The sequence below is a fragment of the Aquarana catesbeiana genome, linkage group LG10 (assembly GCF_042186555.1).
Source record: "Aquarana catesbeiana isolate 2022-GZ linkage group LG10, ASM4218655v1, whole genome shotgun sequence".
In the NCBI taxonomy this organism is placed as follows: domain Eukaryota; kingdom Metazoa; phylum Chordata; class Amphibia; order Anura; family Ranidae; genus Aquarana; species Aquarana catesbeiana.
In genome coordinates, this window is record NC_133333.1 from 32,088,807 (window position 1) to 32,116,463 (window position 27,657).

Sequence of the window (27,657 nt, forward strand, 5' to 3'; positions counted from 1 at the left end):
CACTGTTGAACTGGGTACAAATTTATTGTCAACATAACTTTTACATTGCGTGTATTGTACAGGGAACTGGCTAATTGCAAATGTTTATGCGTACATATAGAATATTTCACACTGAAATTACGTACTGTTCTGTAACAATATCCTGAAACCATAAAACATCATATAAATATCAGAAGCTGAAGGGGACTTCCACAATTGGAGAAGTACCCAAAGCTCAACACCACCGAGCATCTGAAACCCAACGAAAAATGAAGTCTATTATTTTCAGTGTCTTCCTTCTTTCTTTATTCCTGCTCCCACTCAGTAAGTATTCTCTTTTAAAATCATATATTTTTAGCATTATATATATTTTGTATTACTTATGTATAGATATATCTATTTAGTATCACTTATTCTGTGGATTCAACACTTTTCATATTTTGACCCACAGCTAGAATGTAGCAAGAAACATCAGAAATCCTTGTCGGGTTTGTGACTCAGAAGCTTTGATGTCAGTAGATCAGCCTAAAAGCTTACCACCCAACATTTTAGGATAAAAAATGCTTTTTTTTAAACAATATAATATTTTCAGAACTATTACTTTATAATTCAAATGTTGTTAACTAAACAAGCCTATGGCACGGTTATTTGACCACCAGAGCCCCTTTTGTTATTGCTATTAGTGCTGAACAGCTATGCCATATTCTGTAGGCTACAGCTATTTTTGCTATATCTTTACTGTTTTTTGAACCCTCCTATAGTTCATACAATTCTCCTGCATGTAGGTGAGCAGAGTGAGTGGCTGCCACGCTGGTTGCCTTTTTGAGCTTTAGAAAGGTTAAAGGAGTTGTAAACCCTCGTGTTTTTTCACCTTAATGCATCCTATGCATTAAGGTGAAAAAACACATGGCAGTCACCGGCCCCTCAGCCCCTCCATTTTACTTACCTGAGCCCCTTCATCTCCTCAGCAGGGATGCGCTGTCCCTCGCTCCACGGGGTCCCGGCTCTTGATTGAATAGATTGATAGCAGCACAGCCATTGGCTCCCACTGCTGGCAATCAAATCCAATGACTCGGGCGCAGGGGGGTGGGGCCGAGTCCGGCATTCGTGTCTGTGGATGCAAATGTTGGACTCAGGAGTGCCCACAAGGTAACCCCCCCTGGAGAGCACTTCTCCTAGGGGGTTATCTTATGCGGGGAGGAGCCGCGAGAGCCACCGGGGGACCCCAGAAGAGGAAGTTCGGGGCCACTCTGGGCAAAACGAGCTGCTCAGTGGAGGTAAGTATGATATATATGTCTTTTATATCTGCATGATGTTCAAATTAAAACTAGCTTGTAGGTTCTGGATTTCTACCTACACTATATTACCAAAAGTATTGGAAAACCTTCCTTTACACAGACATGAACTTTAATGGCATCCCAGTCTTAGTCCGTAGGGTTCAATATTGAGTTGGTCCACCCTTTGCAGCTATAACAGCTTCAACTCTTCTGGGAAGGCCGGCCACAAGGTTTAGGAGTGTGTCTATGGGAATGTTTGACCATTCTTCCAGAAGCACATTTGTGAGGTCAGGCACTGATGTGGCTCAGAAGGCCTGGCTCAGAGTCTCAGCTCTAATTCATCCTAAAAGTGTTCTATCAGGTTGAGGGAGGCCAGTCAAGTTCCTTCACCCCAAACTCGCTCATCCATGTCTTTATGGACCTTGCTTTGTACACTGGTCCAAATCATTTGGTGGAAGGGAGATTATGGTGTGGGGTTGTTTTTCAGGGGTTGGGCTTGGCCCCTTAGTTCCAGTGAAGGGAATTCTTAAGACATCAGCATACCAGGACATTTTGGACAATTTCATGCTCCCAACTTTGTGGGAACGGTTTGCAGATGGCCCCTTCCTGTTCCAATATGACTTCACACCAGTGCACAAAGCAAGGTTGATAAAGACATGGATGAGCAAGTTTGGGGTTGAGGAACTTGACTGGCCTGCACCGAGTCCTGACCTCAACCCGGTAGAATACCTTTGGCACCTTTGGGATGAATTAGAGTGGAAACTGAGCCAGGCCTTCTCGTCCAACATCAGTGCCTGACCTCACAAATGCTTTTCTGGAAGAATGGTCAAACATTCCCATAGACACACTCCTAAACCTTGTGGACAGCCTTCCCAGAAGAGTTGGAGCTGTTACAGCTGCAAAGGGTGGGCCAACTCAATATTGAACCCTACGGACTAAGACTGGGATGCCATTAAAGTTCATGTGCATATAAAGACACTAACACTTACACTTTAGTATATTGTGAACCCCAATCCTCTATAGCAAAGCGGACTTTTGAGGTGCCCCCAAAAAGCCATAAACTACAAAATTATCAAAAAAGGGGGAATATACAGCCCTCATATAAGTTTTCTTCAAACGAAATTGTTAAAAATAAGCAACTACAAAATCTGCATAGATAGATAACCAGTTAAAGACCGCCTACAGATATATACTGCGGCAGGGCGGCTCTATTGCGGGAAACGACATACCTGTACATTATTTAGTGCACGCATGGGGCACGCATGCGCAGATTGGCCAGTGGGGGAGCCAATCAGCGGGTCCGGCAAAAGCGATGTTCGCCGGGAACCTGCCGATTGTTCCCCAAAGAGGCAGAATGGCGATCTGCCTGTGTAAACAAGGCAGATCGTCATTCTGACAGGGGAGAACACAGTGACCTTGTGTTCCTGATAAGCAGGAACATGTATCTCTGTGTTCTCCCAGTCAGTCCATTCCCCACACAGTTTGAAAGCACCCCCTAGGGACACACTTATCCCCGTAATCCCCCATGGTGTTAACCCCTTCCCTGCCAGTGTCATTAGTACAGTAACAGTGCATATTTTTAGCACTGATCACTGTAATAGTGTCAAAAATGTCAGTTAAGTGTCTGATTTGTCTGCCACAATGTCGCATTCCCAGTAAAAATCACTGATCGCTGCCATTGCTAGTAAAAATAATAAATAAAAATGCCATAAAAATATCCCATAGTTTGTAGACGTGATAACTTTTGCACAAAAGAAACAATATATGCTTGGGATTTGTGTAGAGTACATATTGGCCTAAATTTATGAAGAAATACGATTTTTTACATTTTTTTAAATTGGATATGTTTTATAGCAGAAAGTAAAAAATATTTTTTTTTTTTTTCAAAATAGTCGTTTTTTGTTTTGTTTATAGGGCAAAAAAATAAAAAACGCAGAGGTGATCAAATACCACCAAAAGAAAGCTCTATTTGTGGAAAAACAAGGACATAAATTTTATTTGGGTACAGCGTTCCATGTGTCAGTTAAGGCGACCCAGTGCCGTATCGCAAAAAATGGCCTGGTCAGGTAGGGGGTAAAACCTTCCGGGGCTGAAATGGTTAAAACATGCATAGGCCATTCCTTTTTTATCAATCATATATGATCCAGTTCTACTGTTAGAAAATAAAGCGACTATGTTCTGCTTAATATATGTTGTCCTTCATTAATACAAATTAGTATTTCTATATGCGTTTCGCAGGGCTTATCACCTGCTTCCTCAGGAGGATAAGACACAGAGGGACCAATTGCTATTCCTTATTACCTAAAAAAATAAAAGTGTACCGCTATATTACACATACACAAACGTGTGTATCACAATACATAAGTGCATATAAAAATAGTGAATACTACCAAGACATGTATGACCATAATATGGATAATGCCAAATAATTAAACAGTGTTGATCACATGAAAAATAAAATAAACAATAATAAAACGTAGTTGTCAGATGTGCCAGTGATTAGTAGAAACACGTGCTGGTTCCATAAACCAAACATCAAACAAATAAAAAATCATAAAGCATAACAGTCCATATTGAATATATAAAAATGTGTAGAAAAATAGTGAAGAGAACGTCAGCAGAGTTTTATGGGGGTGATGAATGGCCAGATGGTGGAAAGAAACTCCCAAATTCACAGATGGATGATTACACCAGATCTAGCGAGTGGGTAGAAAGAAAACCACAAGTGTGCACAGGTTGTACATCAGTGCCGGGGCCAACACCAGAAGTAGAGGAGGCTTACCGGAACAAATTGACCTGAAATGGCGTACGCCAGACAAGTCAGAAAGGCTTAGTAACCACTGGTTCTGAGAAGTGCATCTTGTCAGATGTCATCAACAAATGGTGGAGAAAGGGGTACCAGCACGGCTTCCTCACCCATGGACAATCCTTGAGGGATTTGATAGCCCCTAGTGTGGTGGATCCTCCTGTGCAGAAATTAAGAGAAAGATCTGTTCTTGGGCAGCCACGGATGACTTTGCTTTGTCTTTCAGAACCTCATTCTCATGATATTTAGAATCTTGTCAGTCTTGTTGTATCTTGGAATGGATTTTCAGATTACATCACTTCCTGTAGCTTGTATCAGCATACAATTCCTGTTAGGTCATCCCTAACAGGAATTGTATAATTTTATATGGAACCAGCACGTGTTTCTACTAATCACTGGCACATCTGACAACTACGTTTTATTATTGTTTATTTTATTTTTCATGTGATCAACACTGTTTAATTATTTGGCATTATCCATATTATGGTTATACATGTCTTGGTAGTATTCACTATTTTTATATGCACTTATGTATTGTGATACACACGTTTGTGTATGTGTAATATAGCGCTACACTTTTATTTTTTTATGTATTCCTTTGCCTTGAGTCTATAGGTGTGTTGGCTGCTATTTTATCTTTTTTTGGTTTAAACGCAGCGCTGTACTTAATTTTTATTTTTGCTATTCCTTATTACCTAATATAGAAAAAATAGAACACAAACCAACCACTTGTATTGCAATAACCAGATGCATCATAAATGATATTCCTTTTAAAAACTCAAGACACTATACTCTACATACAGTAAATAAAACCACATTACGGTATACAAATATACACTCAATGTGAAATAACATTATTAACCCTTCATATGTATGCTGCAGTTCTAGCTAATAAGAAAAAGTGCTATGCCTGCCATGGTGTTGATTCCGAAACCTGTAAACAAGAAGAAAAAGAATGTGAAGAAGACAGTGCTTGCATGACCATCTCTGAAGCATTTGGAAGCGCTGGTAAGTTTGAAATATTTATTCTCTCTCATACTTCAACCAAACTTTGCAACCTACACACACTGACCGTGTCCTTCACCAATGACTGGTTGAAGTTCACACAGTTAATATCTCTGAAGATGAGGACTCTGGAGATGGAAATGGGGAATGGCTCTAGTAGGCTCCAGCAGCAAAACATTGTAGCACCCTGCAAACCTAGACTTACCTGAGTCCTAAACAAACACCCTTGACTTAACATATCCCTTGGATTACATCACTGCCCTAATGAGGAAGCACTATATTGTATACTATGTCCTTTTTCGGGAACTATTGTCAATGGGGATTTTTGCCCAATGGCCACCTGCAATGTTACAAGCAGCATACCCATTGGATACCACTGGTTGACTGTAGTTAGGCTAGTTGAGATAGGTCTTAGTCAATGTGTGTGGTGGTTGGGGTGGGCAGGTAATGGAGGTGAGGCCATTCTGAAGGAGGTGAGACTGGTGGGATTTCTCATGATGAGGCGTTTAATCACTTTTGAAGAAGATGGCAGGAATGACTGGTTTTACCACAAAAGTACACTTACTGTTGCCAGGCCCGGATTTACTCCCTTTGCCGCCCCAAGGCCGGGTCCTTCAATGCCGCCCCCCCCCCCCACACACACACACACATAAACACACACACCACGTCCTTTATCGATGACTTCTACAATAGATCAATTAAAAACATATCTCCATACACGAGAACACTGAAAATAACTGGCTTTAATTGTACAGACTAAAAATACTTCAGGGTAAGCGCGCGAGGGGTAAGGATTTTTCGCAGGCAATTTTTCAAGGCAATGGCTGGTGTTAGTGCTTCAATCATCCCCGGCACCATGGTTGTTATGGTGTCAGGATGATTGAAACACATTACTTCTATCATTACATTGTAATATAAACTAAAATAGTTCAACTCACCATAATGCAGAATCATTGGGAGCCCTGAGCGTGTCACTTGCCACCATCTCTTGTCACTTGCCACTATGCCTGCCACCAGATGGGGATGTCACTTGCCACTATGCCTGCCACCAGATGGGGATGTCACTTGCCACTATGCCTGCCACCAGATGGGGATGTCACTTGCCACTATGCCTGCCACCAGATGGGGATGTCACTTGCCACGCTGCCTGCCACCAGATGGGGATGTCACTTGCCACTATGCCTGCCACCAGATGGGGATGTCACTTGCCACTATGCCTGCCACCAGATGGGGATGTCACTTGCCACGCTGCCTGCCACCAGATGGGGATGTCACTTGCCACCATGCCTGCCACCAGATGGGGATGTCACTTGCCACGCTGCCTGCCACCAGATGGGGATGTCACTTGCCACGCTGCCTACCACCAGATGGGGATGTCACTTGCCACCATGCCTGCCACCAGATGGGGATGTCACTTGCCACGCTGCCTGCCACCAGATGGGGATGTCATTTGCCACCATGCCTGCCACGCTACTGCGCATGCGCCGCCCGGCCGAGCGCTTACGAGCTTTCCCGAGGCCGGCCGGCTTCGGAACGGCGCATGCGGCTAATCCGGCCCTGACTGTTGCACTACTAATGTTTGTGATGCACACTAGTAATTACAAGCTGCCATAAGTAATTGTGCTCAGGGTGGATAAAAATCAATGACTTTATTTAAAAAAAAAAAAATAAAAAATCAGATTTTTTTACATTTTTATCAAATTTTTTTTAAAGCTGAACTTTGGTCATTTTTTCATCTTTCCATCTATGAAATCTTCTGCCATTGTTTTAAAGAGGTTGTAAACCTCAGAAAAAAACAAAACAAACAAAAAGAAAAAAAAACAAACCCTGAAAAACAAAGGCATAATGAGCTAGTATGCATCGTATACTAGCTCATTATGAAATACCGTATATACTCGAGTATAAACGAGTATAAGCGGAGACACCCGCTGTTTTAGTTATCAAAGGTACAGCTGCAGATGGGCACAGTCAGGCTGCAGATGGGCACAATGAGGCTGCAAATGGGCACAGTGAGGCTGCAAATGGGCACAGTGAGGCTGCAGATGGGCACAGTGAGGCTGCAGATGGGCACAGTGAGGCTGCAAATGGGAACAGTGAGGCTGCAGATGGGCACAGTGAGGCTTCAAATGGGAACAGTGAGGCTGCAGATGGGCACAGTGAGGCTGCAGATGGGCACAGTGAGGCTGCAAATGGGCACAGTGAGGCTGCAGATGGGCACAATAAGGCTGCAAATGGGCATGGTGAGGCTGCAGATGGGCATTGTTTACCCGGTAGCTGCTGCATTTCCCACCCTAGCTTTATACTCGAGTCAATAAGTTTTCCCAGTTTTTTGTGGTAAAATTAGGTGCCTCGGCTTATATTCGGGTCGGCCAATAGTCGAGTATATACAGTACTTACCTGAGAACGATGCCCTGAATCAGGTTGGCACTCCGAGTACACGGCGGACATCTTCCACTGGGGTTAGTTCCGGGTTCGGGGCTCCGGCACTGTGATTGGCCTGGAGCTGCAATGATTTTTTACACAATGCAGAGGATTAACCCCTTAGATTCCACAGTGAGTATAACAAGCATGCTTTACTGCATATACAGACTGATTTTATTGTTGTGGGTTTAGTAACACTTTAAAATCAAAAACAAACATTTAATATATTGCAGCTTACCAGTCCTCTGATGTGGTGGCTGCATTAGTTTCCTTTTTTTTCAGGCTCATTTCCTTTTATTTCCTCCCGGTAATTTTCAGCTGGTACAGGGAACACCTGTTGATGTGGCCAGAAATCCAGTGTCCTTGTCACTTTCAGTGAGATAATAAGAAAGCATAAATAGTCTTTCTGAGGTCTTTTACTCAAAATAAAGTAAGTTATTATCTGTGTCATACGCACAGAAAAATTGCCCACGGGACTTTAACGAGGCACAAACAACAAATAAGATTTATAAAAGATATTTTATTAATACAACAGACATAAATGATCTTAGAACAGAATTGTCAAAAAAATCTATAAAGAAATCACCATCATTGAATACATCAAATCTGAACTTCATAGGATGAATACTATGTACTGATTCTCTACGCGTTTCATGAGATAAAGACTTCCTCAGGTGTGGTACATATGGATATCTAAAAATAGAGACGAGGTTGTAGGGAGGGGGGAGATAAAAAAATAATAAAAATAAACCACACACATGCCAGCTCATTTTGTGTATATTATCTGTATCAGTCAGGCTACATATACAGTAATAATTATGCCTATCTTTTACTTTCTTTATCTGTTACAAGAGTTAAAATACTTGTGGGGACCACTGCTCTCACACAGCCCTGACACTCCCCCTGGACACTGCTCCAATCAGCAATGCTCTGACTCCCTGTGCAGCACTGTTGATTGGAGCAGTGTTAAAGGGGGGTGTTGAACCATGGAAGAGCTGCCTTGTGTGTTAGAGCAGCAATCCAACTCTTCTAATGTACTTAGCAAATAAATAAGTAAAATAAAATGCATATTACTTATTGTATATGCAACCTGAATGCATTACAGTAATTAATTAAGAGGGCTTAATTGGCTTTAAAATCCCCCAAATTTTAAGACTTTGTTTTTTATATACCCCTCATTCTTCCTTCTTTTTTTTTTTTGGACAGGTAAAGAATCTCACTCCATCTATAAACGATGTGCACTGAACTTGCCCTGCAACAAAACTTTTCATGTATATTCAGGCCGGGATGTTTATCTAAACTTTAATACAGAATGTTGTGATGGACCCCTGTGTAACTCTGGTAACTATAAAAGTAAGTATGGTGTATGTGCACTTTTTTGTTCTTGTCTATGTTTCCAATGCCCATTGGTGTGCACCCCAAAGCTCCAACACATATGCGTGTGTGTGCATGTGTTTATATATTGGCAGTATCAGTAGGGCAGTGGACCTTGTCAGTAGGGCAGAGATTGGTGTCAGTAGGACAGTGGACGGTGTCAGTAGGACAGTGGACGGTGTCAGTAGGACAGTGGACGGTGTCAGTAGTTTTTATTTTTATTATTTTATTTCTTGCAATTTTATTAGGAGCTTCTTTAGGGGGCTTTGGTGAAATATCAGGGGTCAAAACAGGGGGAATCTGCACCTGCGCGTGCCTATGTTCCTGCCAGAAGTATATCGGATAAAGTATATCTAAAGCTACATTACTTTTTTTGAAAGGAGTAGAGAATGGTTACCCCCCCCCCCCCCATATTTTTTTCGCCATCTGTGAGGGGGGCTTCCTTTACTTTATGTCCCGTAGACACAACAGACAGATAATCTAATCGAATGGAAATTCCCTCTGGGTGGTTACTGAAACAAGACTTACTATAAGTACTGTAAGATTTCTCCTCTATTTCTGTTTTTAATACAACTGAGAATTTTGGATCCCTCCTTACTAGCAGTCCTGACGACAGTGGCTGTTACTTCAGGCTTGCCACAATGGTTGGAGGTGTGGATTATATTTAGCAAGGTAGAGGACATAAAGGAATGGTATAGTCAGGGCCGGTGCTTGACTATTTTGTGCCCTAGGCAAGCCTAAGTTGTTGCTGTTAGTCTCCCCTAGTGCTGTGCAAGTGACTACAACAGGGTCAGAGCGGACTCACCGGGCATCAGAATTTATTCTCTGTCTGGAGACATGGTACCCGCCTCCCCAGCTGTCCTCCTACTCACCGTCCCCACCTCCCCAGCGTTCCTTTTGCGTGCCTCCTTCAGTTCCACAGCTGTCCTCGTGCCCGTCTCCTCCACCTCCGCAGTTGTCCTCGTGCCTGCCTCCCTCGGCTCCCCAGCTGTCCTCATGCCTGCCTCCAACACCTCCCTAGCTGTCCTCATGCCCGCCTCCTTCAGCTACTCAGTTGTTCTTTGTACCTGCCTCCTCCACCTCCCCAGTTGTCCTTGTGCCTGCCTCCTCCACCCCCCCAGCTATCCTTGTGCCCGCTTCCTCCGGCCCCCAGCTGTCCTTGTGTCTGCCTCCTCCACCTTTGCAGCTGTCCTTGTGCCCATCTTTTCCGCTCCCCAGCTGTCCTCGTGCCTGCCTCTTCCAGCTACCCTGCTGTCCTCGGGCCCACCTTTTCCACCTCCCCAGCTGTCCTTGTGCCCACCTCCTCTGGCTCCCCAACTGTCCTTGTGCCCAGCCCTTCTACCTCCCCAGCTGTCCTTGGTTCCACCTCCTCCAGCTCCCTAGCTGTCCTTGTGCCCACCTTTTCCGTCTCCCCAGCTGTCATCGTGCCCGCCTCCTCTGGCTCCCCAACTGTCCTCATGCTCTCCTCTTCCAGCTCCACAGCTGTCCTAGTGCCCACCTTTTCCGGCTCCCCGGCTGTCCTCCTGCCCGCCTCCCCCATCCAGCTCCCCAGCTGTCCTCATCCTGCCTCCTCCGGTTCCCTAGCTGTCCTCATGCCCATTGGCTCCCGCTGCTGTCTCAGCCAATGAGGAGGGAGAGTCCCCAGAGAGCCAAGGCTCTCTTGCACATCGCTGGAGGAAGATTGGGCCCAGGTAAGTATGAGGGGAGGCTGCAGCTTAATTGTTCCCATCTCTGTGGTCCACATAATAGTCCCGGTCAGGGTCCCATCAAGAGGTGACCCGCTTTAGTGCAATACTCAATCTCTCAGTGCATTGTTCCTGTCCTTTCCATGACCAATCTCCTAAGGAGAGCCATAGAGATCCACTGCGATACCCTTAAATACCCCAAATATGGCAACCTTAACCCCTTTGCTCCGCTTCTTAAAGGGCTGAGAGGCATGGTGGGGTTTCTGATCATGTGACCACCGTGATTGGCTGTCACAGCGGTCACATGATCGTAAATCTTCTTGTGATCGGGAGGTTTCTGTTAACTGTTCCAGGGCGTGCACTCTTGGCACAGCTGTGTCTGCAAATTGATACGTAAATATGTGGCCTCTCTGCACCAAGGCCCACCCACCGAGGGGCCGCATATTTGCATACAATTGGTGCCTAGGGGTTAACAAGCTAAATGCCAGACACCACAGAAAGTTAACCTCCAAAGATACCAGCAATATGTTATATATACAGTATATCACCATTCACCAATACAGTTGGCATCTTCCTACATGCTGTTTGCACCAGTACACTATAAATAAAGGGTGCTGTGGGGTGACCCCTTAAAGGGGCATAGGCGATGATGTTCTAACATTACAGCTGAGTCCTCAGTCTTTGATGGTTAGTGTCTTTCAATCCAGAAGACTGAGGACATCAAGAAAAGGTACTGGGGGGTTCAGGGGGTACCTCCTAATTGAAGGTTATTGCAGCCTGAGCTGCTTTTTTATATTTAACACTTACTTTATCATCTCATACAATATTTAGACCAGAGTTAAGCATTAATTTATCATATATCTAAATAAAACTTCACATATTAAAGTTGTCATTTTGTCCTATTAGTACTGTTTCAGAAGAACATAGAATATCATTATAGTTCCCCTAAATGCAAAATGTAATAACTGACAACAAAAAGCAAAAAAAAAAAGATTCCACTTTCACTGCATTCAGCTCAGACTACTTTTTCATTGCTACCTAAAAAGTGTGTGTATACAGTATATAGCTACATAGGGCTTATTTTCAGCGGGAACGTGGGGGAATGCCGTCCTGGCACCTCCAGTATTGAATTTATATAATGCCAAGGGGTGCTGGGGTGTGCTGGAAGGTCTATTGATACTGAATGCTGGGGGATATATTGTTGATGGGAGAGATCTACTGTTGAGGGAGGGGGTCTATTCTTGCTGGCTGCTGGGGAGTCAATTAATGCTGACTCCTGGGAGATCTAGTGTTGCTGGTGGGGATTATTATAGCTAGATGAGGAAAAGATGATCCGCACTCCGGTAATTGCTCTTAAAAAGTGTAATATTTATTGCCAAGCCACAGTGACAAAACGCAAATGAGAACAGTTGAGGCGTTTCAGCCTATAAGGCCTTAGTCATTATGACTAAGGCCTTATAGGCTGAAACGCCTCAACTGTTCTCATTTGCGTTTTGTCACTGTGGCTTGGCAATAAATATTACACTTTTTAAGAGCAATTACCGGAGTGCGGATCATCTTTTCCTCATTTCCCTACTCAGCCAGCGACTGTGGATCGAGCACCCGGGATCTCTGCTTTCTATGTGATGTATGGGTAGTAGCACTGACTTTTTTGTTTATATACTATTGTAGCTAGGGTGGATCTATTGTTGGTGGGGAATCTTTAGTTGATCAGAGGGGTCTATTGTTGCTGGGGAGATCTATTATTACTGAGGGGGTCTATTGTTGCTGGGAGGATATATTGTTGATGTGAGAGATCTACTGCTGAGGGAGGGGTCTATTGTTGCTGGCTGCTGGTGAGTCTATTAATGCTGGCTACTGGGAGATCTAGTGTTGCTGGTGGGGGTCTATTATTGCTAGGGTGGATCTATTGTTGTTGGGGAATCTATAGTTGATCAAAGGGATATTTTGTTGCTGGGGAGATCTATTATTACTGAGGGGGCATACAGTATAAACTGTATATAACACTTCATTACATTTTTTTTTCTTCTGACACTGTGTTCACCAAATCTGTTTAAAAAGACATATTATTCCTTTTATTTAGTGCCAGCCGATATTCAGACTGAACCGAAAGGCAGGTTATGTCCGAACTGCTTTGCGTTTAACACCCTGCAAGGCTGTAATGCAACAAAATCATCAGTTTGTATAGCAGAAGATGATCAGTGTGTACGTTTTCGAGGAACTCTTAAACCACCTGGTAAGTTTTTGTTAAATGCTATTTGTTAAAGGCTACCGCTAATTTTAAAATATTTATTTATTACATTTACTTATATAGCGCCAACAATGTATGCAGTGCTTTACATATACAGTAAAACCTTGGATTGTGAGCAGAATTCTTTCCGGAAACATGATTGTAATCCAAAGCACTTGTATATCAAAGCGAATTTCCCCATAAGAAATAATGGAAACTCAGATGATTCGTTCCACAACCATTTATTCATAGGTCCTTAAGCTTATAGTCCATATAAAAAGATTATAGCAATGTGACCAGGTTGTATAGACATAATATGTCCATTCACAAATGGAAGCCTCCACAAGGGGATTAGAAGCAAAATCCAGCAGAAGCTCCAGAGTATAAAAGAGAAGAGAGGCGCCTCTAAGTGTAGCAATATGGTTACATTTAATGAAGGTACAGCATTTAGCAACTCATATGGTTGATGATTAAAAAAGGCACATCTAAGTATGCAGGCATCCAGGGGAAAGCTGTCCACATAGACCATCCTCCACACTGCCGGCTCTCACCGATGTCAGTCTACAATCGTGACCGAGAAGTCTACCCTGCAGTAGAGTGATCTGAAAGCGAGGCTTGAACCGCTCGTGGAGCGCAGCGTGGAAGGGACGACGCCGATGGTGGTGCTGGGGATGGTCTATGTGGACAGCTTTACCCCGGATGTCTGCATACTTATGCCCCGTACACACGGTCGGATTTTCCGATGGACAATGTCCGATCGGAGCGTGTTGTCGGAAATTCCGACCATGTGTGGGCGCCATCGGACATTTTCCATCGGATTTTCCGACACACAAAGTTGGACAGCAGGAGATAAAATTTTCCGACAACAAAATCCGATCGCGTCAATTCCGACCGTGTGTGGCCTGTTCCGACGCACAAAGTGCCACGCATGCTCAGAAGAAATTCCGACACGGGACAGCTCGTTCTGGTAAACTTAGCGTTCGCAATGGATACAGCACTTTCGTCACGCTGAAATGTAAAAAATGGTTTAATACAGCGCACTCTCTTCTTCTTTATAATGTGACAAGAATTAAGTACCGTATTTATCGGCGTATAACACGCACTTTTTTCCCCTTAAAATCAGGGGAAAGTCGTGGGTGCGTGTTATACGCCGATCCCCGCTATCGCTATGTGAATGTCGGCGATCGCCGCCGACATTTACATAGCGAGTAGTTTCAAATATGGCGCCGCGGACTTCGGAAGGACTCGGCGGTGCTGAACGAGCGCCGCCGAAATCACAGAGCCGAGATACACATAGTCGGGTGTATTCGGCTCTTTCCGGCGCCGCTCACTGTCACGCCCAGTCCCGCCATTGGACCTGTGTTATGTCCATCATAGGGCGGGACTGGGCGGGACTGTGAGCGGCGCCGGAAAGAGCCGAGAACCCTCGGCTATGTGTATCTCGGCGGCGTTTGTTCACTTCCGCCGGCGCCGAGTCTCTCCGAACTCCGCGGCGCCATATTTAAAACTACTTCTATGTGTATGGCGGCGGCGGCAGCGGCAGGAGGCATGGACACTAGGCTGCACTGGGGACAAGGCTGCAGGGACAAGGCTGCACTGGGGACAAGGCTGCATTGATAAGGCTGCACTGGGGACAAGGCTGCATTGATAAGGCTGCACTGGGGACAAGGCTGCATTAATAAGGCTGCACTGGGGACAAGGCTGCATTGACAAGGCTGCACTGGGGCAAAGCTGCACTGACAAGGCTGCACTGACACTGAAAAGGCTGCAATGACACTGAAAAGGCTGCAGATGAACACTGATGAGGCTGCATTGATGGGCATTTTAATGTAAGTTTCTTTTCCTTAAACTTCCCTCCTAAAAGTTTTTTTCCTTAAAATTCTCTCCTAAACTTGGGGTGCGTGTTATACGCCGGCGCGTGTTATACGCCGATAAATACGGTAGTTTTGCTGCTCATATTCACACACACTTCTCACAAACTTTTATTTGTGTTTTTTTAGTGGGATTCCCTCAATATATTGTTATTAGTTGTCACATCTGACAGTTTTATATTTTTTATGTTTTTTTTATTTTGTTTTTAAGCCTTTTTTTTTCTTTAATGTTTGGATTTTTTCCAAGGCTGATCTTTGTTCAATGTTATTTTTATTTTTACTCCAGAATATTTTTGTGTGTGTTTTGTGTGGCAAGTTACCCCAACACCATTGATATCTTTTATTATTTAATCTCAAGGAGATTGTTTGTTGTTGGTGTCCCTTGTTCATTTCACATTGTATATTAGAAATGTACCTGAATCCTCACAAACAAACTGTCATTTTTGAAGTAAAACACATAGGAGAGTATAATTCAAAACAAAAATCCTTTATTAAGGGATCAGAACCAAACAAAGAGGAAGGCAACACTGGATCAACAGGAGAAATTAGCGAAGCCTGGGACCCCCACGGCAGACATCAATTCTTAAACATCAAAACTGGTGGCCTGAGGAGTCCATATGTAAGGGAGGGCAGTCTGGTCCAGAATTCACAGAGACTTGGATAGCAGCAGATGACATCTGTGTCCCCAGGCTGTGGTACCACAAGAGGCTGCATTTTTTGGCCGACCAGACTGGACCCAGGGTCCTCACTTTCTGGTCTTCCTTTCACACTTCCTTCCGGGCTGTGGCTGTGCAGTTGGAGATGTGGCAGGAGGAGGAGTAGGACCTGGAGGAGGAGGAGGACTGGGGGGACCTGGAGGAGGACTGGGAGGACCTGGAGGAGGACTGGGAGGACCTGGAGGAGAGGGAGGAGGAGGAGGACCATCCCAAAGCTGTGTGTGAGGTGTAATTTGTCCCCTCATACCTTTCTCCAGAGCCTCTGATATGAGGGCCTCACACATGGCTTTTTGGCCCTCCTCCATCCTCTGCATTTTATATGCTATGAAGGCAGCAATGTTCTCCTGCCTGGTCTGTGGTGCTCCCAGGACCTCTGTAGCCCTCCAAAAGAATCTGATAGCCGCCTCCTCTAGGGCACTCGTCCTACTGCCACTTTCTCTTTTCAGGGGGGGTGGAGGGACCTGCAGATCAGCCAGCCGGCTCGGCCCGGCCACCTCCTGGCTGAGACTTCCCTGTGTATGAAAAAGGGACATAGTTGTAATGTTTTGCATCATCAATCACAATCCTAAATTAGTACTCCAAACTAACATCTAGTTAACATCATTGATTGGACAAGCAGAAATATTTAGAGGAATGCTATACCTGGCTCAATCTGGGCTCCTCCACATGTGGCCTGGAAGGCCCAGGTTGGGCGTCAGAAGCCTCAGCCAGGGGGGAAGGAAGTGTGGAAGGAAGACTGGAGAGGGATGGCCTGGGTTCAGTCTGGCCTGCCAGAAAGTGCAGCCTGTCGTAGTACAACATCCTGGGGACATAGATGTCATCTGCTGCTCCGGATCTCTGTGAATCCAGGACTTTCTTGCGCTCCCTCAGATATGTGCTCCTCAGGCCACCAATGAAAATCTTTAAATAAGTGATGTCTGCCGTGGGGATCACCTGCTTCACAATTTCACACAATTGCTCCAGTGCTGCCTTCCTCTTTGCTTAGTTCTTGAAATGGGGGTGGGTAATCTCCCACAGACAGGGCAGCTCACTTAGCATATCAATGAATAGTGACATGAAGTCAGTATCTCTCATTAAGATATCCATGTTCACTGCAAGACACAACACAAGACAAAGCCTAATGTCAGACAAAACTCTCCTAATCTTGTTACAATATAGGCCTCAATCTAGAAGCAGTATAGGCACAAGTTTGTCTCTTACCTTCGTTCTTACGATCGGCGCGTCCAATGCTCCTTCCTCCGCTCACAGATCGTACGTAATACGCACGCGTGTTACGCTTTATACACACTGCGCATGCGTGTAACTCCGCCCGCCCCTGACGTTCTTTCTAGTGTATTCCCCGCCCCTTTTCGTTCGGCGCAGTGGGTGAAGAGCATGATGGCAGAGTTACAGCAGGTGCGGGCTAATTATAGCAACGAGGAGGAGGAGGAGGAAAGGCCGGATCCAGGCACGTCCCGATCCAGAAGGAGACATTTTAAGGCCACAAATATGTCGTTTGGGGAGATGTTGGAGATGGTACACATCATGAGGAAGTCCGACTATGATGGAAAATATGGGCCTTACCCCAACCCCAACATCCGAAAGGCAAAAATCATTGGTAAAGTGGTCAGGAGTCTAGAGCGGAATTTCGGGGTACGAAGGTCTAAAGATCAGCTCAGGAAGCGGTGGTCGGACCTGAAGTTGAGAGAGCCAGAGCAGTACCGAAAGATCCGGAGAGTGCTGCAAAAAAGTAAGTAGTTGTGCTGTGTTCCTATTCTTTCTGTCTTTATTACGTTCGTTCTGCTCCATATGCTTTTATTAATTGTAACGTTTAAAAGGGCAACTTTAATGTTCATGGGCCCATTATTCGTTCGTATCAAACATTTTTATTTCGGCCTCTAGAACACCATTGTTTAGGCCATATGCATTTTCACACATTTTTTGGGGCCTACTTGGATGCCAAAGATTTGTTTGTGTAGATGGGTTTGTTACTAGAATGAAATGACAACTAGATTGTGTGTAAAGAGAGGACACTGAGCAGCTGTTTTCACATCTGGACACTGGAGCACTAGTGTGGGACCCCAGAACACCATTTTTATTAGGGGGGCACACAGGTGCTCCAGTGTATACTATAGGGGGGGCTACATCTGTGAAGCTTGTACCAAACATGTAAAGTATTGCAGCTTGACAAAGGGCAATAAAAAAAATATACATCTTGGAACTCTGCTAAAATAGACAATTGTACCCCACTTCCAAGCAATGTTTCCTATTTCTAGTTCTGCCATCAAATATCTGTGTGCTAATTATACCATTTTTGTTTTACATAGGGGAGAAAAGACTCGGAGGACAGCCCTCATCCGAGGAGACCACAGACCCCCCACCTATGGAAGAAGGTGAAATACCCCCAAACGAAGAAGAAGAGCAGGAGGAAGAAGAAGACGTGGTGGAGATTGGCACCACAACAGGTGAGTGTCTGCGACCACAGGCTCAGGTAAAAGAGATGGATGGTGGCAGATTTTTGAGACCTTTTTTTTGTTCTTTATCTCTTTTTAGGTGATTGTGATGTGAGGGATCCTGAACGCTTTACTTCAGAAAGTGCCCAGATACTTATTGGGGAGATCATGGGGTGTAATCTCCAATTGCAAAACATCCAGAACCAAATCAGTGATGTTATTAAAAAAAATAATAACATCATTGATGTTTTGGGGCGAATTTAAACCCCACAAAATCACCTGTTTTATTAATGTGGTCCAATCTTCAAAAAATTTTTAAAATGTTTAGAAAAAGCCAAATTTGGAGGATGCACACAGTGTGCCAACATGTGCTATCTGCCATCACGGGAGATCAATGGACGCGTTTTGGGGGTGCAACACCTTCCTCAATTATAAAGTCGCATTGAGGAAGGGCTTTCTCCCCCAAAACACGTCCCTTGATCCCCCCTGATGGCAGATAGCACATGTTGCCATTCGTAAATTGGTGTGCATCTTCCAAATTTGGCTTTTCCAGGGGTGATTTCCCCCCCATCTGAACGCTAGATCAAACCCAGTTCCTAAATACTGATGTCTGATCTAGCCTTCAGGTTTTACCTAATGTGAACTTTGTAAGTTCAAGTTTTTTGGCTTTCTTGTTGGTTTTACACAGGCCTGTTTTATCTGAAATGGATATTTTGATTTTTCATAATGCTACTGCAAACATTGTTATACAACAAACATGTTGGTTTGTTTTAAAAACCTTTGGTAAATGCGCATGTGATTGTGCAGGTATAAAAAAGTGCCTTACTCAAGAATGTGTGGATTATTGTCTCAACACTACAACACTTTTGGGGTGATGTAATTGTTGTTTTATGCACAAATGGGGGTTATTTCCTAAGGGCAAATCCTCTTTGCACTACAAGTGCAGGTTCAGTGCAGTTGCAAGTGCACTTGTAGTGAAATGTGTTTTTGCATTTAGGAAGTACCAGCCAACACTGTTTTTTATAAGGTTACCCAATCACGACATTTTCTGCACTCAACACATTTCTGTCAGGGTCAGCTAAAACAAACACAAGCAGTAAATGTCCACCAAGAATTTCTTTTGGTTGTTTTTTATTTGAAAAAGGTGTCACAGATTGTCTGGCATATTGATAGCCCCCCTACCCGCAAAGAACTCCAGGTATCGTAACCGGACATCACGGGCATTCAGGGAGGGCAAGCCAGGACGGCCGCTTTCAAGTGCCGTCATTGTTGATGTATTTGGGATTCCGGCCTCAGGCCCAACTGAGCCAGCATAGTTGGCTGAATGTTTTTGTAGAAAATTATGGAGAACACAGCAGGCAAGTATTATATGGTTCAGTTTATACTCCGCCATATGGATGGGTGTCATAAATAATCGGAACCGGCTGGCCAGGATTCCAAATGTGTTCTCCACCACTCTTCGGGCTCTGGCCAGCCGGTAATTAAAAACCCTCTGTTCCGGGGTGAGGGTCCTCATCGGGAATGGCCGCATCAGGTGGTCCCCCAGCGCAAATGCTTCATCAGCAACTAACACAAATGGGAGACCTTCAACATTGTCCTCTGGAGGTGGCAAGTCCAAGCTGCCATTCTGGAGACGCCTGTAGAACTCCGTCTGGGCGATGACTCCACCATCGGACATCCGGCCATTCTTCCCCACGTCCACATACAAGAAGTCGTAATTAGCCGACACCACCGCCAACATCACTATACTATTAAACCCCTTGTAATTATAATAGTACGACCCCGAGTTGGGTGGTGGGACGATGTGGACGTGTTTCCCATCAATTGCCCCTCCGCAGTTAGGAAAGTCCCACCGCTGGGCAAAGTGGGAGGCCACAGTCTGCCATTCCTGTGGCGTGGAAGGAAACTGTTGAGGAAAAAACAATAAACATTACTATTTTTTCACAGAAACCTGGCAAGCAGATTAGACACAAACATTATGGGTCAACCTCCAGATAGCATTTATTAAGGGGAATTTAACAACAACAAAGTATAAGGTACACCTATCATATTCCCCCTCCCCCCCTCATGGGCCATTTCTAACATTATGGGGGGGGGAACTCTTGGACAGGTAACCCTCTTCACTTCATTGAGAGATGAATGCCTAAATACAGGGTATTACTTGGAACAGCCCCTCCTTAGTTACACTATTGGCAGCCCACTGGACAGGTAAGAAGTGTCATAATACAAAGATATAAATACACACTGTACACATTTGAGGACATTTGGACATTCTGCTATGACCTATCAAGATCATAATAGGATACAAGAACTTTAAACAGTACCATTGGAAAGTATACAGGCAGGCCCTTGCACTACATGCTTTGGGGAATTAATCCATAAATCTGAGCACTAAAGAGATGGGTATAGTGTGTATGGGTTTGGCAAAGTCAGCAGATAGATGATTGAAGATAGAGAATTGGGATCAGCTGACTTAGCAGTTGGGGGAGGGAGGGTTACAAAAAATTTGGGGACACCACAAAAAAAAGCCTCTGCCACTCTGCCTGAATTTAAATCAAAAATAACATTTCAAAACATTTTAGGGGGTGTTTGGGGTAAAGCACTACTATGGAGCTGCTAAAATACATTGTTAAGTGACTACATGAGGTGAATATAGGGCAGGAGACACCATGCTGGGGAGGTTATTGAAGGGCAAATATGTATGAAGGACCTAAAATAATAATTACATAAAAATCCAGCATGCATGGGGACAAAGGGGACATTCACAGCATATTACAATCATGGTAATTATGGAATGAGGGAAGAAATACAATATATTATCAAACATCCAATACAATAAAATGTGATATAAAAGGATAAAAATCTTACCTTCATATACTCCTTCTGTAGGACCTGTATGATGGCAGAACAGGTCTCTGGGATAATGATCCCCAGAGCCTGGGGGGAGATGCCTGTCGAGAACTTCAAGTCCTGCAGGCTTCTCCCTGTGGCCAAATACCGCAAGGTAGCGACCAGCCTCTGCTCCGGAGTGATGGCTTGCCTCATGCAGGTATCCTGCCTGCTGATATAGGGGGTCAGCGAAGCCAACAAACGGTGAAACACGGGGTCCGTCATCCTGAGAAAGTTCCTGAAATCATCAGGATTATTCTCACGGATCTCACGGAGCAAAGGCATATGACAGAACTGGTCACGCTGAAGCAACCAATTCTTGGTCCATGAACTCCTCCCCACCCTGTTCATGGACTGGACTTGTGTCAAGGTCAGGACCCCAAAACCAAGCCCCCGCACAGCACGAACTCTACGAGGAGTACGCATAAGAAACATGGCTACAAAACGGTCGGCTGCTCAGAACAAAGTAACAGAACGCACTGAAGAACAGCAAGGCCTGTGAAGAGCGACCTGAAAAACAGCAACGAGCGGACAAGATCGCACAGAAAACTCCAATACGAACTGACTGCACGCACTGAAGAGCAGATACAAACCCACAAGCACAAACTGAACGGCAGAAAACGATCTGAAAGCCACGAGTCTGAAAAAGCGCGAATCGTCTCTCACCAAACTTTTACTAACACGAGATTAGCAAAAGGAGCCCAAAGGGTGCCGCGCTTGGTTCTGAACTGGCCTTTTCTAGTCTCGTCGTACGTGCTTGACGTCACCGCGTTCTTGGCGATCGGAAATTCCGACAACTTTGTGCGACCGTCTGTAGGCAAAACAAGTTTGAGCCAACATCCGTCGGAAAAAATCCGAGGATTTTGTTGTCGGAATGTCCGAACAAAGTCCGACCGTGTGTACGGGGCATAAGATGTGCCTCTTTTAATCATCAACCATGTGAGTTGCTAAATGTTGTACCTTCATTAAATGTAAACATATTGCTACACTTACGGAAAGGTTTCTTCACAGTAATGCCGTGTACACACGGTCAGGTTTTCCAATGGGAAATGTTCGATGGGAGCTTGTTGTTGGAAATTCTGACCGTGTGTAGGCTCCATCGGACATTTTCCGTAGGAATTTCCGCCAAACAAAATTTGAGCTCTGGATCTCAAATTTTCCAACAACAAAATCCGTTGTCGTAAATTCCGATCGTGTGTACACAATTCCGACGCACAAAGTTCCACGCATGCTCGGAATCAAGCAGAAGAGCAACACTGGCTGTTGAACTTAATTTTTCTCGGCTCGTCGTACGTGGTGTACGTCACCGCGTTCTTGGCGATCTGAATTTTCGACAAGATTTGTGCGACCGTGTGTGTGCAAGACAAGTTTGAGCCAACATCCGTTGGAAACAAAACATGGATTTTGTTGTCGGAATGTGCGATCAGGTGTACGGGCCATAAGAGCTGTGCCAGCTCAGTAGATTGCTTTAAGAAATTCCTGGATTCTTTCCTAAATGTACAGAATATAACTGGGTACTGACATTTATAGGATCCAGGGAAAATCCGACTGCCTCTCGGGGGATCAGGAAGGAATTTTGTCCCCTGCTGTAGCAAATTGGATTATGCTTTCCTGGGGTTTTTTGCCTTCCTCTGGATCAACTGTGGGTATAGGTTTGTGTATATGGGATTGTAATTCTATTTTTTTTTTTTTTGGTTGAACTGGATGGACTTGTGTCTTTTTTCAACCTGACTAACTACTGTATGTAACACTAATGACTTGTACACACGATCGGATTTTCCGACAATAAAACCGTGGAATTTTGTCCGAAGGGCTTTGGCCCAAACTTGTCTTGCATACACACGGTCACACAATTGTTGGCCAACAATTACGAATGTAGTGACGTACTAGACGTACTACGTGGGTTTTTCAGCTCTTTAGCGCCACCCTTTGGGCTCCTTCTGCTAATTTCGTGTTAGTGTTGATTTGCGCTTTTCTTTTCACGATTTTCATTTCGTGCATTCAGTTTGTTTCTGAACGGCCGTTCGTCAACCAGACATGTTGCGGAATCGGGGGAGATAACGTGTTATTTATTATTGGCCTTGGAGTTATTGCTTTGACATTATTGTTTGGTGGAATAATGATTTGATTTGTTATATTTTCTATATTTTTGGATGCATAGAATGCACTTTTTGGTTAAGGTCTATTGGCAGATAGTATGTCTAACTTTATTTGTTTTCTTTTTTTAATGCACAATAAAAAAATTGTGTAGAATAAAACTTGGCTATGTGTTTTACTTCAAATGACAGTTTGGGAGTAGCAGTTACATTTTAAAAAATACAATGTAAAAAATGAACAAGGGACACCAGCATAGTTGTAACTTTGATCTTAAAAACTACGAGATAATGGTGTTGTGGTAACTTGCACCAAAAAAAACAAAAAAAAAACAACAACAAACATAATAATATTAATCTTGATATCACTAGAAAAAAAAAAGCCTTTGAAAATTAGTTTGCCATAACTCCATCAGTATCACCAGCAAAGCAGCTTCATTATTATCCCATTAAAGAAGAAGAAAATTGTGCGCTGCATTTCGAGATTTCATAATTTGCCACGTCGCGAATGTTAATTCTCCATTACGAACGCTAGTTTACAAGACCGACCACTTTGGCTCGTCTTTGCTTCCGAGCATGCGTGTTTATACTTTGCACTTTTGCCCGACGGACTTGTGTACACACGCTCGGAAAATCCGACAACACACATTTGTTGGCAGAAAATTTGAGAACCTGCTAGCCAACATTTGTTGGCAGAAAGTCCGACAACAATTGTCTGATGGAGCGTACAAACGGTCGGATTTTCCGCCAACAGCCTGACATTGAACATTTCCCATCGGAAAATCTGATCGTGTGTGCGGGACTTTAGAGTCCCCTCTCTTCTCTTTTACACTCAGTTGTGACATTATGCTACTTGTATATCAGGACATCGCTTGTATATCAAGTCAACATTTATAAAAAAAATGTGCTTGTCTTGCAAAAACACTCTTAAACCAAATTACTCTCAATCCAAGGTTTTACTGTATTGTACATTTACATCATTCCCCGCTTGCAATCTAAAGTCCCTAACATGCATGCATACACATACAAGGCCAACACACAACCAATGGGAGATCATGCAAAGTCTGTGTAGCTGTAGACGGTGTAACAGCTGGGACTCAAACCAATTCTGGCAAGGCAGGAGTGCTAACCACTAAGCCACTATGCTGTCCCATGAGCTCAATAATAACATTTTACAACCTAACAATTCTTCCAAACTGGCAACTTTGGCAACACGCCATAAATGAAAACAATAATGGTGATCTTGTTTAATAGAAGTGAATAATGTGTAAGATAATCTATAATGAAAGTCCATCACAAAAGTTAAATAACCAGTGAATCCAACATTAATGTGCCATCTCCACCAGAACTCCCAAGTGTGTGTTACCACCTTGTAGTTTGATCCCCATTACAAAGGTCAAACAAGCATGAGCTACAGCGATCCAGGAGAGGGGAGGCTAGTTGTAAGGGCTGCTGGCTTCTGATTTTATATGGGAGCGATCCCAGCCTGTGGTGGTTCAATAGACACTGTCTCTTCATGCTTTCATTTATTCATTTATTTTGAGCGCATTTTACATGTGCTTGCTTCAATAAAATATGTTAGCAGTGAGCACTATGATTTTTTTTTTGCTTTGAGCCTTTGGACATACAGACCTGCAATGTGTATTTTCTACTAGCTGATTAACTTATGTGGCACTTTGAAGGAGGTGGAAAATGCCTACATTATCTTTAGAAGTGTTCAAGAGGGATATATCTTGGAGATATCCACCCTTCAATGCTTGTTTGACCTTTGTAGTGGGGGTCAAACTAAAGGTGAGAGCACACCCTTGGAAGTCCTGGTGGAGGTGGCACATGATTGTTGGATTTACCAGTTATTCAACATTTGTTGTTGACTTTTATTGTAAATTAATTTGGGTCACAATATTTTTTATTTATTAAGAATGAAATATAATACATAAGCAAGGTTATATAGATATGTTGTATAGAAAAACATCAATGAATATACAATTAAATATATTGAGAATAGTTAACAACAATAAAAAAAAAATCCCCTTTACATCACAGTGCCCCTTTCATTTAATGTAACGGGAACTGCTCTGTAAAGGGGGCATTGTGAAATAAAGGGGGGGCTGTGATGTAAAGGGGGGCTGTGAACTAGAGGGGACTGCACTGTAAAGGGGGCACTGTAATGTAAAGGAGTGCTGTGATATAAAGGGGACTGCACTGTAAAGGGGCACTGTAATTATTACAATTCCCCCTTTACAGTGCAGCCCCCTTTATATTACAGTGCCACTAGCAATCACAGCTTCCTCCAACACAGTGCCCCTGCAGTCTGCCCTCCCCCCTCTTTCCTCTCTAACATTACACATCTCTAACCTCCGCCTCCCCTACACAGGACTCCAAGCTGTGAACAGTCTGTGTGTCCACTCCCCGCTAACCCGCCAACCCAACGATGTCATCGGATCAACAGGGCAGGGGGCGATCTGCAGCTCCTCCCAGCCTTGCTCTGCTGATTGGGTGACATCGTCGGCTGGGTGGGCGGAAGAGCCAGAAGAGGACACACAAGCGTGGTCTGTGATAGCCCTGTGCAGATTGCGGACGCCACTTATCAGCGGTCCGCAGCCTGGGAGTTGGGGACCCCTGCTTTACTAGATCTCAACACAGATATTAATCTGCAAGAGAAGCATGCTGATTATTTTTTTATAGTGATTTCCTGGTTTGTGTGCATTTCTTTCTGCAAATTGATGAGTATTCTCTTTTCATAGGTCAGAACGATGTTGACTTCTCAGGACAAGGGTGCGGTTCTAAGGAAGCTTGCAGCTTGGACTACAGCGCATTGATTGGTGTGAAAGTAACTAAGCAACTAGAATACACGTGCTATGTACCTAAAGCTTCTCATCCATGAATAATATCCACAAAACTGAATTGCCCTGGTTCAAGAAATGCAAAGCAAATTTGCATAATTATTATTAAAGGCAGTGCATTAGTTATAAGTCATAGATAAAATGATTAAATAATCTTACAGTTGTAACATTAGCTGGTTGATAGGCATAAACATAAATGTGCTTTCAAAAAAGTTCACATATTTTCCATGTAGCACTGGATTGCTGCATTCATTTCCCACTATGGTTGGTTTGCTTTATGGCTAAAAGGTGGGTAAACACCTGGCCAACTTACCTTCACTATACCATGACTGAGTTCAGGTGTTCCCGGTGAAGGGTACTGTGAATGCTAGAGTGAGCAAAGTCATCTTAGATAATTGTGGCAACCTTGTATTAACAGTTTGGTGAAGGCCCTTTTCTGTTCCAGCATGATTGTGCCCCCTGTGTACAAATTCAGCTTTATAAAGACATGGTGTGATGGGCTTGGTGTGGAGGAACTTGAGTTGCCTGCACAGTACCTTGACCTTAACCCCACTGAACGCCTTTAGAATGAATTGGAACATCAGTCTTTTCATCCAATACCAGTACCTGACCTCACGAATGCTCTTTTGACTGAATGGATACTAATTCCCACAGAATTACTCCAAAATCTTTAGAAAAGCCATCCCAGAAGAATGGAAACTGTTATACAGTAGATGCAAAGACTTGTCCAAATCCATATTACTGTTCACAGATTTAGAATGGGGCAGTCAGACTATTTAGGTGAAATATCTAATGGAAAAGGGAAAAGTCCTGGATGTCGCACATTTCTGCAAAACCCTGTAAGAAGGTATATGACAGCCTCAGCCTGGGCTCCAACCAGGCCATGCCCCCAACGTGTTTCACTCCTCCCAAGGAGCTTAGTCATGGGGATGAAACAGTCACCTATATAGGCTTTTTGGTCATCCCATAAAACCTTTGGCCATATAGTGTATATGTAATGAATGTTGTGCTTCCACTGTGTTTGTGTGAGGGACCTATGGATACTTTGGATTATTCTCACAATTATAACTATACCAAAGGGAGCCTGGATGACTGTGATAGAGATATTAGGTTGCAAGCTCCTTTGGAGAAAGGATGGAGAAAGGACTGATATGGATTTGGATTAAAGTGGATATCTGTGTATCAAACATTGCAATTGGCTGTCTTTGCTGCACTACTTCTATATCAGGTGATCTTGATCTTGCTGTAGGAAGCACAGCCTGAATATGTAATACACAAATACAGAAAATGTATTTACAAACTGCAAAGGGGATACAAATGAAAAAAAAAAAAAAATTATGGAAAGAGGAATTATTTTGATGTTGTACCATTATACTCAGCCTCCATCGAGTTACCTGCATTGTACATTATTATATGCTTATCAACCTAATCATTATTTTAGATGAGAGCTTAATAGTCTCCATGCAATAAATATAGTTCACGGCAAAAATCTTTTGTTTTTTTTTTAATTCATTTATTTTTAGTAAGGGTAGAGACAGAGCAGCTAACATTCAATGCTTGTAGTTTTTAGATAATGTTTTAAGCATTGCTTTAATGGGATGTTTCCCCTCTCTAATAGCGGAGTATAAGCAGCTTGTTTGCCTTTTTGTGTAAATACTCACTGGGATTTCGTTGATTTACTAAAATTGGAACGTGCAAAATCTGGTGCAGCTCTGCATAGAAATCAATCAGCTTCCAAGTTTTTTTGTCAAAGCTTAATTGAACAAAAAAAAAAAAAAAAAAATTGCCCCGGGAATTGAACAAGCTGAAGTTAGAGGATAATTGGCTACAATGCAGAAAAAAAAAAAGCGCCCCGGGACAATAAATGAGGTGAATGCGGTTAGCCAACAATTGACAGAGTAAATGCTTTCTCAAAATTTATTAAGATAGTCATGCAAACATAAACATGAATCGTAGCCAAACCACTGAAATGATACATACAGTAGAAAATGTCATTACACGTATCAAGGTACAAAATGTAAATTGCAGATTACACA

General features: G+C 43.5%; 1 protein-coding gene across 1 annotated transcript; it reads left to right on the top strand.

Annotated features, from left to right (window-relative positions):
• Nucleotides 1-159: 159 nt before the first annotated feature.
• Nucleotides 160-27,110, top strand: LOC141110544 (uncharacterized). Its single transcript, XM_073601938.1, has 5 exons — nucleotides 160-303; nucleotides 4,945-5,070; nucleotides 8,695-8,841; nucleotides 12,631-12,783; nucleotides 25,523-27,110. Exons 1-5 carry the CDS (start codon nucleotides 249-251, stop codon nucleotides 25,660-25,662), a joined length of 621 nt encoding a protein of 206 aa, XP_073458039.1. The 5' UTR covers nucleotides 160-248; the 3' UTR covers nucleotides 25,663-27,110.
• Nucleotides 27,111-27,657: the final 547 nt, after the last annotated feature.

What these genes read in the sequence shown, in the direction of transcription:
- LOC141110544 (XM_073601938.1), top strand. Translation starts at nt 249, where the DNA reads ATGAAGTCTATTATTTTCAGTGTCTTCCTTCTTTCTTTATTCCTGCTC. An exon ending in TTTATTCCTGCTCCCACTCA is followed by an intron (nt 304 to 4,944) that starts GTAAGTATTCTC and finishes TGTATGCTGCAG; the next exon opens with TTCTAGCTAATAAGAAAAAG. An exon ending in AGGAACTCTTAAACCACCTG is followed by an intron (nt 12,784 to 25,522) that starts GTAAGTTTTTGT and finishes CTCTTTTCATAG; the next exon opens with GTCAGAACGATGTTGACTTC.